The sequence below is a fragment of the Nematolebias whitei genome, chromosome 19 (assembly GCF_014905685.2).
Source record: "Nematolebias whitei isolate Nwh7 chromosome 19, NemWhi1, whole genome shotgun sequence".
NCBI lineage: Eukaryota > Metazoa > Chordata > Actinopteri > Cyprinodontiformes > Rivulidae > Nematolebias > Nematolebias whitei.
The window spans coordinates 23,961,142-23,977,006 of NC_056516.1; the positions used below are offsets into that span (position 1 = coordinate 23,961,142).

Sequence of the window (15,865 nt, forward strand, 5' to 3'; positions counted from 1 at the left end):
CATACTACAACTAGTGACACGTACCCACGTGACTCACTACATAGAGAAGTGCTCAGATACATCTTTGCTTCTTAAATTAGATAATATGCTTTTCTTAGCTTATATATATATATATATATATATATATATATATTGTTGATTTTGGAATGTTGGCTGCAATTAATTCATTTAAGTTTATTTTATAACATTATGGACAAAATGGCTGATCTAAATTACAAAATAAAGCAGAATACACAAGATTACGTTATCTGTTGTCATTGGAAAGCACCACCTTGAGTTTTGAGGTCTCAAGTGACGTAAATAAATCTAGTTTTGATGTCTTGATTCGAATTCAAGTAGCAAAAAAAATTGCTGTCACATTTCCTGTCTCTGATTACAAGTCCTGGACAAGATAATTAAGTGTCAAGCACACATATACACATATATATATATATATATACATATATATATATATATATATATATATATATATATATCTCAAAGGTTAACGGCCACAACAACACCAGTGTGGATTTTAAGTTGTTTACTTTTAATAAATAACGTGTAAAAGGAAACGACCGATTTTTAAAACAGTTGGGCAATTTTCTCCTGTTTTGGAATTGATTTATACATTTTTCTTTCAGATGAAATGTTTTCTAAGCAGTGACTCAAGTCCACAACATGATTAAACTGGACGCATATTTAATAGTTGGGCAGACGTTGCATTGAACTGATTCAACATTGTTGTTTTTTTCTCTGAACAAGACAAAAGTACAACAGTTCTTCCTAAGACTGCTGCTCCTCTTCTACACGCTACAGCCATTAATGGTAAAAAGAGGTAACACCACGGGAAGACCCATCGGCACAGGAAGGACCTTCCCTCGAAAACACCAAGTAGTATGTGCTAGAGTTTACAATAGAATGACTACTTTAAGGATCATTTGCCATTAAAAATACCAGTCAGCTTAATGCTTGCAGTGTTGGGGAGAATTTAGATATGGATGAGGGCTTTGACGAACACACTAGGTTGAATTTTCCAGCTTTGCAGCAGCATCGAACAGACATACTTACCAGAAATACAGAATGCAGGCTGTTTCATACATGTCAACCCCTTCAGATGTTTACCTGTATACCGACCTTCAGAAATATATAAATCCGTAGTACTCTCACACAATACAACAAATGGGTAGTAAGTGTTTGGAAGACAGAACACTGTTCTGCGTTGGTTCCACAGAAGTCTGCCCGTTTGATTCGGACAAACTTGACCCATTTCTCACAAAATTCCTTCAAATTCGAGAAAGAACGGGTGGTAACACCCTCCTTATACTCTCACAGAACAGTGCAACCCACCGAGTCAGCATGTTGTTCCCGTCTCAAATATTTTGCCAGAAATTCGAAGTAAACAACCTATAGTCACCTTGCGCAATAGAAAAATATGCTGGTCTTACATGAACTGGAACTCGACGTGATGGAGCTTTTTTTCAGAGGCGTGCAAAATGAATACATGGTGGGAGCTGGACTTTAAAACCCATCCAGTAGTTTAGGAAATGTTTTGCTAACAAATGAGCACTCACTCAAACAGCCACTACATCACCATCAAACTGCAAGCAATAAAGTAAACGGTGACCTCAAAACATTTCTAATAGCCTTCTTTTGTTCTGCGGGTTAGTTTACACTGCTCAATGCAAGGAGAGCAACCAGAGCCTTCTGACTGCAGGGATAGCAATCAAGGAGTTGAGGTTTGAATTTTTTTTTTTAAATCACCTTGTGATGCCATCATCGTTTCAACATTATTTTATAATAATGGCAGTAAACCAGCTAGATGTAACACGTTTTCATTTTCCTTTCGGCTTCTCCTTTCTTCGGAGGGTCGCCACACCAACGAACTCGCACGAAGACTTGGCAATTGTTTTGACGCCGGATGCCCTCCTGAGGCAACCACATATCACCGAGCTACACAAATAATACAGGTGCTGGTCATAAAATTAGAATATCGTGAAAAAGTTGATTTATTTCAGTAATTCCATACGAAAAGTGAAACTTGTATATTATATTCATTCATTACACACAGTGATATATTTCAAATGTTTATTTCTTTAATGTTGATGATTATAACTGACAACTAATGAAAACCCCAAATTCAGTATCTCAGAAAATTAGAATATTGTGAAAAGGTTCAATATTGAAGACACCTGGTGTCGCACTCTAATCAGCTAATTAACTCAAAACACCTGCAAAGGTCTTTAAATCGGGGGTGCCCAAAGTGGGGCCCACGGGCCAAAGTTGGCCTGCCAAGCTGTCCTCGTTACTATATTTAAATTTCCTTTGAAGAATCAATGTGTTAACAGTCATTCCAAGTTTAATGTTAGATGTAAAGTTGGCCCAATGACTACTGTAAAGACACTACACAGCTGGAGTGACTAATGTGTGCATTCATTTTAAAAATTTTAATAATTTATATTTTATTTTGACAGACTTCATACGGTCTATCGGCAGTTTCTTGCTGCTGAATAACATTTCCTTTGACAAAGCTGAGCATCATGTAGGTGCCCATCACATACCCTTCTTGAGCACCCCTAAATTTTAACTCAGCATCTCTGAAAAATTAAAAAGCCATCATTAGGATTTTGTAAGGAAACAGTTCTCAAACCTTCGATTCACCAAAATATTGAATAAATGTTGAATAAATATGGAATAAATGACAACAGTCTCAAACGGGCCAGTAAAATCTTTTTTTTTTTCACACAAGTCCCGCCACATGTCAGTCAGTCCAGTAGGCACGTCAGCAACTGACCACTCAGCAACTGACCACTCAGCAACTGACCAGTCAGCGACTGACCAGTCAGCGACTGACCAGTCAGTGACTGACCAGTCAGCGACCTCAATTTCTCCTGAAGTGAACGCCCCTTACCTGTAGAGCTGCAGTAGTGTTGCATTAAGAACGCTTTGCAGTCAGAAATTTCAATAATCCAGAGTTTACATGTTTTGTTTCATGTTAATCTACTGTAATAAACCTTTGTAAAATACACCAAAATGCAGGAAATGGCATCTACTTTATTCAAAATTCTCTGGGGGAAATCCTTTTTTTTAAATTGGTCTTAAGTAATATTCTAATTTTCTGAGATACTGAATTTATGGTTTTCATTAGTTGTCAGTTATAATCATCACCATTAAAAGAAATAAACATTTGAAATATATCAGTCTGTGTGTAATGAATGAATATAATGTACAAATTAGGGATGGGGCCAATCCGATGAATGAATATAATGTACAAATTAGGGATTGGGCCGATCCGATCCGGTATTGGCCTCCAATACCAGCATAATTTACGTATCGGATTTTTCCGATCCATGATGCACGTTGGCTTCAAACTATGGAATGGATTTCCTGAACGAAGGCGTGTTTCATGAGCCCAACGTAATAAGACCCGCCTCACATTCAGGAAATCCATTTCATAGTTTGCAGCCAGCTACAATGTGAGGACTGAGCGAGTAGCACTGTAGCTAACTGCTAACAAACTTTTCATTAAAACATGTCCACTGTGTGGAAGTATTTTACACTAGAAACACCACAAAGCAAGACAGCAACATGCAATGTCTGCACCACATTAAACCGTGGTAAAGTTAGTTTTACGTCGGACCTTCGAGCTCCGTGGCTTCAGCGGTCTGCTCCTCTCACTGAACCCAAAACAGGCGACTCGACCCCGGCCAGCCGCGTCCAATCTGCCCCGCTCAGTCTGCCCGTCTCTGAGGAGGGACAGACTGAGCGTGGCCGACTGAAATCAGGCTGCCTGCTTCGGAATGAACAAGAAGAAAACATCGCTGAAGGAACGAAGCGAGAATATTTACCGAGAAGTTGCTAAACTTCATCATCATTAATGACCAACTCCTATCAGTTGTAGAAAATGAAGGATTTCACAGCTTGATACTTGCAGCCAAGATATAGTTTATTCTGCAGGAGATATTTATCAGTACAACAGTAGACAATCATAAAAATAAAAAAAAACATGAATTGAAAATTACAAGAAAATTATATTTAAAAAAAGAAACAAAAATAGCTACATTATAAAGCAATGTAAAATACTAAACAACATATCAGTGTTGGTTTATGTCACAAACTTAGCAGATGTTTAAAGTCACAAAGTCCATGCTCAATAATCCAGATATACAATCCAACATGTTTCAGTCAGGACTTTGTTGTTTTCAACCAGTTTGATACGACTGTCAACAAGGAAGAGGGCCGGCAATAGAGGAGGGGGCGTACCAAAGAGACCATCTTAGCACCAACATAACTGGTTTGTTCCACTTTGGAGTAAGCTGTTGGGGGAAGAATCAGTTTTGTGTTGTGCGTTTCCTTGACTGATGAAGCCTTCTGGATCGAAGGCGAAACTTTTCAGCACAAAAAAAAAAGAAACTGTCCAGATGACCTGACTGAAAAATGTTGGATGTTTAAAGCCATTTAATTGTTTATTTTATTTTATTAATTTATTAAGAGACAAAATAAACAAAACAAATTCATCAAAAACAAAAACATTGAATGAAAAGAGTGCAGAAAGAAGAAAAAAAAATTCTTATGTCTCTCCCTTATATAAAAAAAATTAATAAAATGACTTTAAACAAACAATCACTTAAATTAAATCACTTTAATATCCGCTTTAAAGCTAGGAATTAAAAAAACATGTTTTGTGTTAGCAGAATTTAATTCTAACTTTGAAACTTATCCAACATTAATAAAACTTACCTCAAGTTGCCTTTTTGGACATGCATGCATATATTTATACAAATTGTACTTGAGAGGAGATTATTACAGCCTCATATAAAATCAATGATGATCATGATATCGGAACGGGATCGGCCGATATCCAGCTTTAGGTATCGGGATCCGATCGGAAGTTAAAAAAACGTGGATCGGTGCATCCCTAGTACAAGTTTCACTTTTTGAATGGGATTACTGAAATAAATAAACTTTTTCATGATATTCAGATTTTGTGGCCAGCACCGTGTAGTAATTTTGTTAACTTTACCTGCAAACTAAAACCATCAGGGTTCTGCTCCTTACCATTTTATTCCCCAATCTAAAACTCCACATGGCATAAAATGGCACATTACTCTTGCTTAAATTATAAAACAAAATGTTCAGTCTTGACTTTTAGGCTCATTTGAGAGGTTTGAAACTACTTTGCACTTTCTAGTAAACACAGTTCTGCCCTAAATGTGCATGTTGCTGTATACAGTAAATACCACAGGGACAACATAATGCCTCCGACTATGTATTGCAGTGAGAGCAAAACAAACTCAGTCTAAAAACGAGCTCCAGCAAACCCAGAGTAAACAAGATTTACTCTCATCATATAAAGTCTTCCTCGCAGCTGATATTGTGCAACCATCCCAATATGGCACGAGACTTTAGGTCATGTGCTGTAAGCATTCAGTGCACCAGTGGAAAAGTGATGGTCGTAATGGGTGTACTGGTGCTGCAGCCGGAACAGCAGTGGAGCACAGCACTGCAGAATTCCCCACCAGCTCAGAGAAACTATTTATAGCACACACACAGACGTAGACCCTGGAGTGTTTCTCACACACAACATCTAGCATCAGTCAAGCACAAAAATGAACTCAAGTCTCAGCAGAGGCTCCTGCAGGTGGGTCTCTCTCCAGGCCACAAGCAAACACATACCCATAAACGTGAAAAATGTCAGATTTATGACGTGTGTGTGTGTGTGCAGCTGCTGTGGAACGAAATACTGATCTGTAGGTCACGCAACTAACAAAAACCACATTTCAGGCCAGGGGTGGTGTACATTACGCAAAACACACAAAAACACATAGTGGTGACAAATTAAACATTAATACAGTTCAAGGTTGATTCAGTTCATGAGTAACCCTATGATCTCCTCTGAAGGCATTTGTGTTGCCATAATGTGTGTGAGCGATTGTGTTATCAACTTTACCGGAGAAGGAGCTCTTTGGGGAGCTTCTTGTTGATGGGGGCCTCATCGCTGTTTGAGAACACCTGTCGAGACACGAGATAAACAACAACAATAAGCGCACTGTGTGTTTTATGCGATGAAAATCAAAAGCGGTTTTCAGCACATCAAGCTCATTCAGTCAAAAAGCCTGAGGACCTTTTTTATTTTTCTTCTGCAAACAAGAACAGAAACAGACTCTTGCTTCATGTTTATGTCAACAGCTGAGAAATGAGCTATCACTTCTTTAGGCTGCGCTAATAAACACGCCCTGTCCGCCTCTTGCAAGCTTAGAAATCTGTCAGCCTGGTCAGCTTGTTGGCATGCTTATCTCAATTAACCTCCTCTCTGGATGTCTGGCCATCTGCTGAGTGGCGCACACACTTTACACCCTCGTAGGTGATTCAAGTCCGAGCTCTCCGAGTGAGGAACAGTGGAGGAACGTTCTTGATCAGGTGGGCTGCATTCAGCCGTGAATTTAGATGACGGTAAAACACCCGCAACCTCTATACTGCTGCAGACACACACCCCCTGCCAGTGATATACCGCTCGCATCCCCAAAGACTCAGCAAGTGTTTCTAATGAGAGAACTCCCTGGTGTGTCACATGCAAACAGAAAATCTAAGAAGAAAAACGGAAGCGGGGAGCCAGGAAGCATGAGTGTGGGTTGATCCTGAAAGGAAGATGCAACCTCCTTAAAATAGAAAGCCTTGAAGGAAAATGGGATCAAAAAGGAAGCAAGAGACATAAGTCAAACAAAGGAAATGCACTACAGTGAGATAGAACTAAAAACAATTACTAAAGTAATTAATAAAATCAAAAAGGAGGAACATGAGGGAGGACGTAAAAGCAATTTGTGCTTAAGTGGGGTCAAAAAAAAAAAAAAGGAGATTTCCAGTCAGTTTTAAAGAAGCATGGACTTTTTTTGGTTTTGAATATCTATAAAGTTTTTTTTTTTTGTTTGTTTTTTATTATTAATGGTCCCCCTCCATAAAATTTTACTTGTGTCAAGTGTGTATTGTATTTATTTTCGTGTGTTATTGCATTATAGTTTCCCACTGTTACGTTTTCAGAGCCTTTTAAACTCCTATATTGTTTCAGGCTACAAACAATATTTTACTATGACAAAAGCAAAACCCATTTCTGGAGCATATGTTGATGGTTCAGCTACAAATAAATAGTTAAATGGACATTATGCACCAATATTATTTGGTGTAAAATTAGCAACTGAGCCATTTTTTGCATCTGATTTTTACTTTTGTTTTAACATCCTAACTAAAGTCCACCTAACAGAGTCATGAAGGAACACAGCTGTATACTGTAAATAAAGGTTGATGGTGAGTTTCACCATGAAAACCAAGACCACGGGGTTGAGAAAGTTATTCATAGACCAGTGAGAAAGTATATATGAAATATCTGAGGCACTGAAAGAGCCTTCAAGCACAAGAAGAGTTGGAAAGCCATCAAAAGATTTTAAGCTCTGGCTCACAAGAATGAAGCGTCTTGGTCACTTGGGAAACCAAGACGACGGTGATTAATATAAATGAGATCCAGGAAGTGGAAATTGGAGAATAATGCAACACAAGAACCACACATCAGGCATTTATGTTACAGTGTCAACTCAGAAGCCACAAGTTGATGCATGGTGCTCGACAACCTGCTGAGAATTTGCCAAAAGGCTCCTGAACTGTCAAACAACTATGAAGCAAACTCCTGTTGTCAGATTAAACAATGATGAAACTCTAGAGAGACTGAAGGAAACCAGGCTCTGAGAGTTAACTTAATACCATCATCCCTACAGACACACATGGCGATAGGCTGTTGTGAGACTGTTGTTGTGTGGCACAACAGAACAACAAGAACAACGGTTATGGACCAGCACTGAATGGTTTTCTAGTGCTCAACGTTAATATCCCTAAATGAAAACAGAAAAATGGCATAATAATAAGAATAAGAACAAGAACAAGAAGAACAAGAGCAAGAACAAAAAGGACAACAACAACAAGAAAAGAAGAACAAGAAGAGCAAGAACAACAAGAACAAGAAGAACAGCAAGAAGAACAAGAAAACAAGAAGAACAAAAAGAACAACAAGGACAAGAATGAACCAGCTGATCAACATGTAGTATAAGAATAAACCTAATAATAATAATAATAATAATAATAATAATAATAATAATGGAAAAACTCCAATAAAAAGTTCTGAAGTAGATCTGCCTGAATCTAGAGCTAAGCAGTGAACAATGTTTCAATGGCAAAATACAAAAAAGGAAAAACAATCAACTGGTTAAAGATTTGCCATTTAGAACCAACCCCGGTGCACAATAACCTGATTAAAGGTGGCAGTAGAGCAGCATTCCCAAGCAGGGAGCTCCTCTCTGCAGTCATATTCCTGTTCCCAGAGCGAGCAGCTGAGTTGATGTTCAGTGCATGAACTTTCTGGAGTTTATTTACCAAATCAAAACTACAGACAAATCAGATCAAATCAGATCAAGACCACATGACACATTCAAACGGATCATTTCGTATGTCAAATACAAAGAATATCTCAACCTTTAAGAAATCTAACCCAAACACCTGACGACTCCTCACCGGTCTCACTCTAAGAACCACACTGGCTTGTTTTGCCAACTATTCCACCAACCAGCGGTTCTCGTCTAAGTGGGTGAGTTGAGAGGTCTGCTGGCAGTAAAATGCACCAGCACCTTCGGTTCTGATTCACTTACACCGAGCATGTGCGCACCCGACTGAGGAAGTCAAGTACCATCAAGTCAAACCCTAAAGAATCTCAGCAATGTGTGAGTAACATGGCAGATAAACACGCTGCCGTTTGGACGAGGTGGCATAAGGCCTGGACGCAAATATGGAGGGAAACGTTGACAGAGGCCATGTTTATTAGGCCACAGGTGTTAAACTGAAAGTTTGGTTGTGGGATAAAAGCACCAGTTTAAAATAGATTTGAGCTAAAAGATAGTTGGTACACAGATAGTCCAAGTTTTGAATTTCTGAGCTGATGCAACACCAAGATTTGGGAAGTAAAACATCCGAAGTCAGTGCTGTGTTGAAACTAAAAGGAACATTGTTTCTGAACTTACCAGAGTTCGTTCTCACATAGTTGTTGGTAAGAGTCTGAGACACTACAGCCGTTTATTCAGCGGACAGTGCCGAGGCTGTAAACAAAACTAAGCAAACAGTCGAGATCAATACTGATCAATCTTGCAAATTCATTGAAACTACACAGAACTTGATCAGGTTCTGCCTTGAGACACTGCATCTCATTTATTCATTTATATTCTTGAAATTCAGTTGAGGATTTTAAATTATTTAAAAAGTGCATTTTTCTCCGTTAAAGTTTCATAAGAGCCCATGGCAGACGTCGAACCAACAAAAGCTAAATGTGTTCCAGAACCGTATCAGCTGATGTTATCTGTGACGCTGCACTATTTACACTTTTGTCTGATAGTTGCGGCAACACTTCAGGGGGGTTCCTCTCAGAAAAGAGGATTAAAAGGTGCTCGTTGCAACCAATATATAAAAAAAAAGGGTTATCCAGAACTTTGGTGCAGCTGGAGAGTTTACTCCAGTAGTTTTCCAGATATGTTGATATGCAGTTCTGAAATGAGGGTATGCATTCAATGTAAACAAAGCACAACTAAATCTGCCACAAACTACATGCAAGCTTGAGTCACGTGATTGACCTATATTAGGCTGGTGGTAGTTGATCATGTTTTATACATTAGCTATATTTTTCCAAAAAATGGGTGAAAAGATTAATTTTCAAGTTGATTTCTTTATTCTACCTATTTGCATATTTTACTCATAAGCAGAAATACATATCAATACATGACATTTATTGGATTTCTCAATCTCAAATAGTTCTTTAATGGAGGCCACCATTGTTGACCTATTTTCAGACACTTCAGCTGTTTCTTTAGGTAATCTATATTGCAAATTTAGCTTACAGGTTTTTAAATCTAAGGTCAATTTAGCCATCAATGTGAATATTTGATTTAATTATGTTTTTTTTATTATTAATAGGGCTTCAAAACTTTGCAACCAGCACCTTTAAAGACATAACTACGCAACATTTCAAAGTCATCCATGTACATACACGTCATAAGTAGGAGCCATGTTGTCTGCATTTGAATAGATCAACGATGGCAGCGTCCATGGACGAGCCATTTGAGATCGAGAAGTACAATTTTGATGCGTTGCTACATATTTGTGCATTTTTTAAAAATCAGTTAAAAAGTTGAAACGATAAACTTAGTGGTCTCTTAGAAGTTTCACAAAGGCTGAATGGCGAGCTCCGTCTTTATGGCGCTCCACTGCCTTGCTTGAACCGTGATGTTTACTTTTGACATCTTTTCTTTTGTGTTTAGCAGAAGACCGTTACACGTCTTGGACTCTACCCTCGTCTGATTCCACCATATTTGTTCACCGACACACACTAAAGCTAGCTTCATGTGACTCGAGCTGCCACAGGGTTTTCAGCAGATTCAGCCTGGTGTTTTGTTTACACCGACCGCAGACCTGCATTTCAAAACTCCATATCAACATATCTGGAAAACTACTGGAGTAAACTCTTTCAAACTGAATGGTAAATGGACTGTACTTATCTTATCAAGACACTCAAAGCACTTTACAACACAATCTGTGCTCTCATTCATACAGCACTCTACTAGATCTCTACAAAGAATAATCAGAGCTTTATCACATTCATACACTGATGGGACACACAGAGGCAACGAGGGGTTCAGTATCTTGCCCAGGGACACTTCAGCAGTGACTGCTGATAGAACTGAACCCCCAACTCTTGCATTGGAGGTCTGCTCCAACCTGATACTGTTCAGAAAAAACTTTTGATTTTTAAAGTTCGCAGTGAGTAGCTTTTACAGACAATTTTTAAATACAGCTAATAAGGTTTCAACAAGTTTTCCTCAGAAATGTGTTAAACCTCTGGGTGTAAAGTTATATCCCTGACATACCTGCATGCATATCCTGCATGACTTGTGTCTTTGCTCCAACACACCTGATTAAGTGATTAAATTACTTCTTCAAGTTCTGCAGAAGCCTGCTATTGATTCAAGTCATGTGTGTTGGAGCAGAGAAACATCAACATGCCACTGCCCTAAACGTTTTGGGATCAACGTGATTGTTATTGATGCTTCTTCGGCAGAGAGGATTCTCCAACCTGTGTGGCACCTGTCACTTTCAGGTGGTGTCACAGGTTTTTATGGTAGTATTATAAAGCCTGCAACCTCAGGGGGGGACAGTGGCAGCCAGCCTCGGCCCTGATATATTGACACCCCCACCCCGGGGGGGCCACAGCCCTCCTCCTGCCTCTGTGTCCCGCAGTCCTCAGCTCCATGTTTGTCGCTGTCTGTTGGTGGAGCGTCAGGACAACAACAGGATTACCACTGACCAACAAAACACACACAAGACTCCACAGAGACGAACACAGTAACTGGTCCACTCCCAGTGTCATACCTCGAACCGGCTCTTGCTGATACCGTTCATGTCTGCGGCAGCCCGGACCTGCTACAGTTAATGCTCTTTTATTTTTGGAGTGTAGGAGCCGAGCTGAAGCTTCGGGTCTTCACACCCTCCTCCTCCTCCTCCACCTCCTCCTCCTCCTCTCTCTCAGCCGCCAGCGAGGCTCCTGTCTCCGGGTGTTTGAGGGCGGTGGTGTCGGTCCGGAGCGGCCTGCGGTGAACGCTCGCTGTGTCGCAGACCAACGACTCCCCCAGCCCGTCTCTCATCACACGGCTAACCAAAATAACAATAATAACATGGACGGTCTGTCAAGTGACTTCACTTCCGCCTCTCCCTTCATCGCTCCTGAGCTCTGCTCCTCTGAAAAAAAAAAAAAAACTCCCGAGCGGACCCCCCACCCCGACAAACGCAGGAGAAAAGCGGGGTTCACGTCCGTTTTTTCACGTCTCGTGCCACAGTTCCCGTTCTGTCGGCTGGCACGAGCGCCTTCCTCGCTGTTTTCTGTTTACTTGCAGGGGGAGGGGCGACGTGACGTCATTGCTGCGGGAAAAGCACGCGTGGTCGATTTGTTTTGATTGTGAGGTCTTCCGGAGATTTTGGACAGCTGCGCTAAAGCGGCTCGGTCGACCGCACACACCGAAGTGGTAACGACCAGAGAACCGAACCGAGACGTGACACGAACCAGCGTTTGGCTTTGGTTTAAATCAAGGAAACGGTGGAGTCTGCTCTTGTACAGCAAACCGTTGTTACATATAATTATAAAGCTCGAGCCCTCAATCTATATACAGTGTATATAACCGTTTTTGTTCTTTTATTTATTTATTTATTTATTTATTTATTTAACCAAAAAGAAAAACAACCGAAGCCACAAACCTGTTAGAAGACTGAAGTAAATGTTACACAACTCATAAAGCTTGATATCAGGTCTCTCTTGTAAATGAGTCCTCGAGGCTCAATGGGATTTACCTGTCTAAATAAAGGTTGAATGAATGATATAAATACTATACAAATCTATAGTTCATGTTTTCCACCTTAAAATGTGCTTTAAAAATGTAAAATTTTCTGTTGCTTTTCAGAAAGAACTCACTCTGTGTGGTTGGATAGAAGGAGTAATGAAGTGTGTTACAGACTAACTAGCAGAAAGTGATCTACAAAGTAAGTGGGTGTTTTTGATGTTATCATTGTACCACAGAACATTTATTCCCCCACTCATTTAAATTCAGTTGGTACACAGCACATTGGTGACAGTGGAAAGGGACAGCTGTCTTTTAACAGGAAGAAACCACCAGCAAAATCAGGTTCAGCATGGTCATCTTCCTCAACTGGCTGGGGTCAGCAGGAAACGGACAGAATAACTGGCCTATAGTTTCTATGAGAGGAAAAAAGAAAAACACATTGTGGTGATAGAATTAAATCCAACTACAAACATGAACAGTGGAGAGTAGACAGCAACAGCGTGAGGAGATATTGTCTGATTGTCCTCTGGCAGTCTAAGCCTATAGCAGAGGGACAGCCCAGGAAACCCAAACCTACCCCAACTATAGGTTTAATCAAAAGGAAAATTTCAAGCCTAGCCTTAAAAGTAGAGTGTCAGCCTCACAGACAGAAACTGGGAGTTGGTTCCACAAGAGAAGAGCCTGATAACTAACTTTACCTCCTTTTCTACTTTTAGAAACTCTAGGAACCACAAGTAAACCTGCAGTCTGAGAGTGCAGTGCTCTGTTAGGAAAGTTAGATAAACTACATTCTGGATATCTGAAATTTGACTAAATAACTGATCTATTGTCTACTTTGGACAGTCGGTGTAATATCTGATACATCAGCTTGTCATTTATCTCTTCAGCAGAGCTCAGAACTCCCTGTATGCATGCAGTTATACGCCCATCCTAAATGTGGATGACTTCTATGCTTCTTGTACATTTTGTAAGCTGGTGACGCATCAACAAGGACAAATCCCTTTTCACCTGGTCAACATGAGTTACAGTCCCAGGAGAAAACATCTCCTCCTGTGTTCTTCAGCTCCACCGCCAGAGGGCGCGCATACACAGATTTCCTCACCCTGCGCTGTTTCAGCAAAATCATGTTTACTTATACAACTTAGCACAACTTTGTGGAAAATGGAGAGGAGATGAGGAAGGATCACATGCCCTGGACTCTAACCGGCTGTGTTTACAGATCATACTGTTTCTACCTGTACTCTATCTGTTCTTCTTCAAAAGTGTTTTACCTACTAATTTATTTTATTTATTTATTTTTTCATTTATCCTTTATTTACACAGGTAGTCTCATAACTCATTTTCAAGAGAGACCTGTTTAGGGAGCAGATGGTGGGGTTAAGGGCCTTGCTCAGGGGCCCAGAGTGGGGTGAATGAGGGTGGAGGCAGGTGTGGGTGTTTCACTTTTTCCACCCACATTGGTACCGGGAGTTGAACCTGCGACTTTCCGATCACAGGTCCATCTTCTAACCTCTGCGCCACCACTCCCCCAATATATTTAAAGTTCTGCACCAAAAGGCCTGCTGCATCACTGAGAGATTGATGTAAATTTAACCCACTCCACCCTCCTAACTACAGGTGAACCAACTTTAGTAGTTGCAGAAATAATTTTTTTAAATAAAAATTATATAAATATATATATATATATACAGTAAATATGCCAGTAATATGTTTATATGTGGTGAAACTCCTTAACGAGGAGGCAAAATGTAAAATATGTAATAATCCATCCATTAAATATGTTCTGCCATGAAATAATTTTAAAAAGGTTGTCTTATAAAATGCATTTTTTTTATTTTAGTCTCTTTATTTCTTACAATCAAGTACTCTTTATAACATTACATTTTCTGCAAAGTGTTCATAATTTGAATACATTGTCATAACATACAAGATATGTATTAAATGAAAGAAAATGTTAGCATGTTCAGTAATGATGCCTCCAAGCAAATACACAAGCGTTTAGTTTTAAAAGGAAGATAAAAACTACAGAGTGAAACACCTTTTTAAGATTATTATAATCTTGCACTTATGATGAGAATACTTTCTGGTGACGTGCAGACATTTTGAACCTGGCATTTTAAACGATCTCTCTAAATAATGGGAGCTGGGCTCACTGAAGCTGTTCAGAAATGTGTAATAATAGAGAGAAAAGATTTTAGGGGCTTATTTATTTTAACAGCCTTGTCTTTTTGTTTGACATTTTGAAGTCATAAAAGAACCTTAACACGGAGGTCAACGATTTTAAAACATTCTGTACTTCTAACTTTTCCACACAACAAACACCAGTTTGACTCAATGACAAAATGGTTTACTTTTATTTATTTAAAAGATAACACAAGCTAAACGTTAGCTGATAGTCAATTGTAGTATAAGGCTAACTAAACACTAAATGTTACAAAACTTTAAAAAAAAAAGTTAAATGTTAGCGAAAAGAATGTAGCAAAATGCTAGTTTAAAGTATTAAACATTAACTAAAAAATGTGTAAGCTATAAGCTACAAGTGGCAAAAAATGATCTAAAAGCTAAGAGTAGCTAGAAGCTAATATAGCAAAAGACTTTCTAAAAGCTAAGTAGCAAAATGCTAATATAATCAGCAAGTAACATAAATGCAGCAGAAGACTCTAAACGCTAAAAGTTACAGAATAGCTAAAAACAATGTAGCATAAGAAGTAAATAGAAAGAAGCAGCTGAAAAAAAAGACATAACATATAAAAGTGGACCAAGAAACAAATTTAAAGTGAAATTTTTAACAAAAAAGACACAAATTTAGCAAGTAACAAATGATCAGTGACCCCAACAAAGGAAGGCTGGATCACTTCAACACTTTGATATAAATTGGCAAAATTGAAACACACAACAAACAAACAATTGATCTCATTCACATTTTTCAAGAACCAAATTGTCCAACATCCACATGCTCCAATTAAACAACCTGATTCAAAGCATCTACAAATACGGTAGATGTCAAAATGACAAATAAAAATGATCAAAATTATATAAAAACATCCACAAAGAGTTGTTAAAAGGATGCAACATTTACACAATTATCATAATTAAAATCAAAATGTACTTTATGAGGTTGTTCATAAAAACTTGTTGGTCTGAAGACAGCCACAGGCCTTTAATCACACGTGTGACCTATTCTGCCAAGATGTGTCAGAATGAACACAGTCAGCAGGTAAAAAAATAAAATCCATTTTTGCTCTAAGGGAGATTTGCATAAAAATGAGCCCATAAAGACTCTTTCGAGCAAACCCAGTAATATAATCTCATGGTAATGACATAATCCTGCTAATCTACCTTTAAATGAAAGTTTTCTAACATATATTTCTTTGGAAACAATCCTTTGGTTTACAGTTTTTTTTTTAAGCTCCTTCAAAACTGTCAAATTTTCTCTGCCAACTTGTGTAGATTTTGGAAATCCCTTCGTA

The 15,865-nt window shown here is 38.9% G+C and overlaps 1 protein-coding gene across 1 annotated transcript in view; it reads right to left on the reverse strand.

The window, feature by feature from the left end:
• Window positions 1-11,705, reverse strand: part of fbxl2 (F-box and leucine-rich repeat protein 2) — a 28,288-nt gene extending 16,583 nt beyond the window's left edge. The window contains exons 1-3 of the mRNA XM_037693680.1: window positions 11,549-11,705; window positions 11,259-11,326; window positions 5,930-5,991 (exon numbers count right to left, since the gene is read on the reverse strand). Coding sequence (XP_037549608.1) covers window positions 5,930-5,991; window positions 11,259-11,326; window positions 11,549-11,705 — 287 coding nt within the window. The remainder of the gene's footprint in view (window positions 1-5,929; window positions 5,992-11,258; window positions 11,327-11,548) is intronic.
• Between the last annotated feature and the right edge of the window lie 4,160 nt (window positions 11,706-15,865).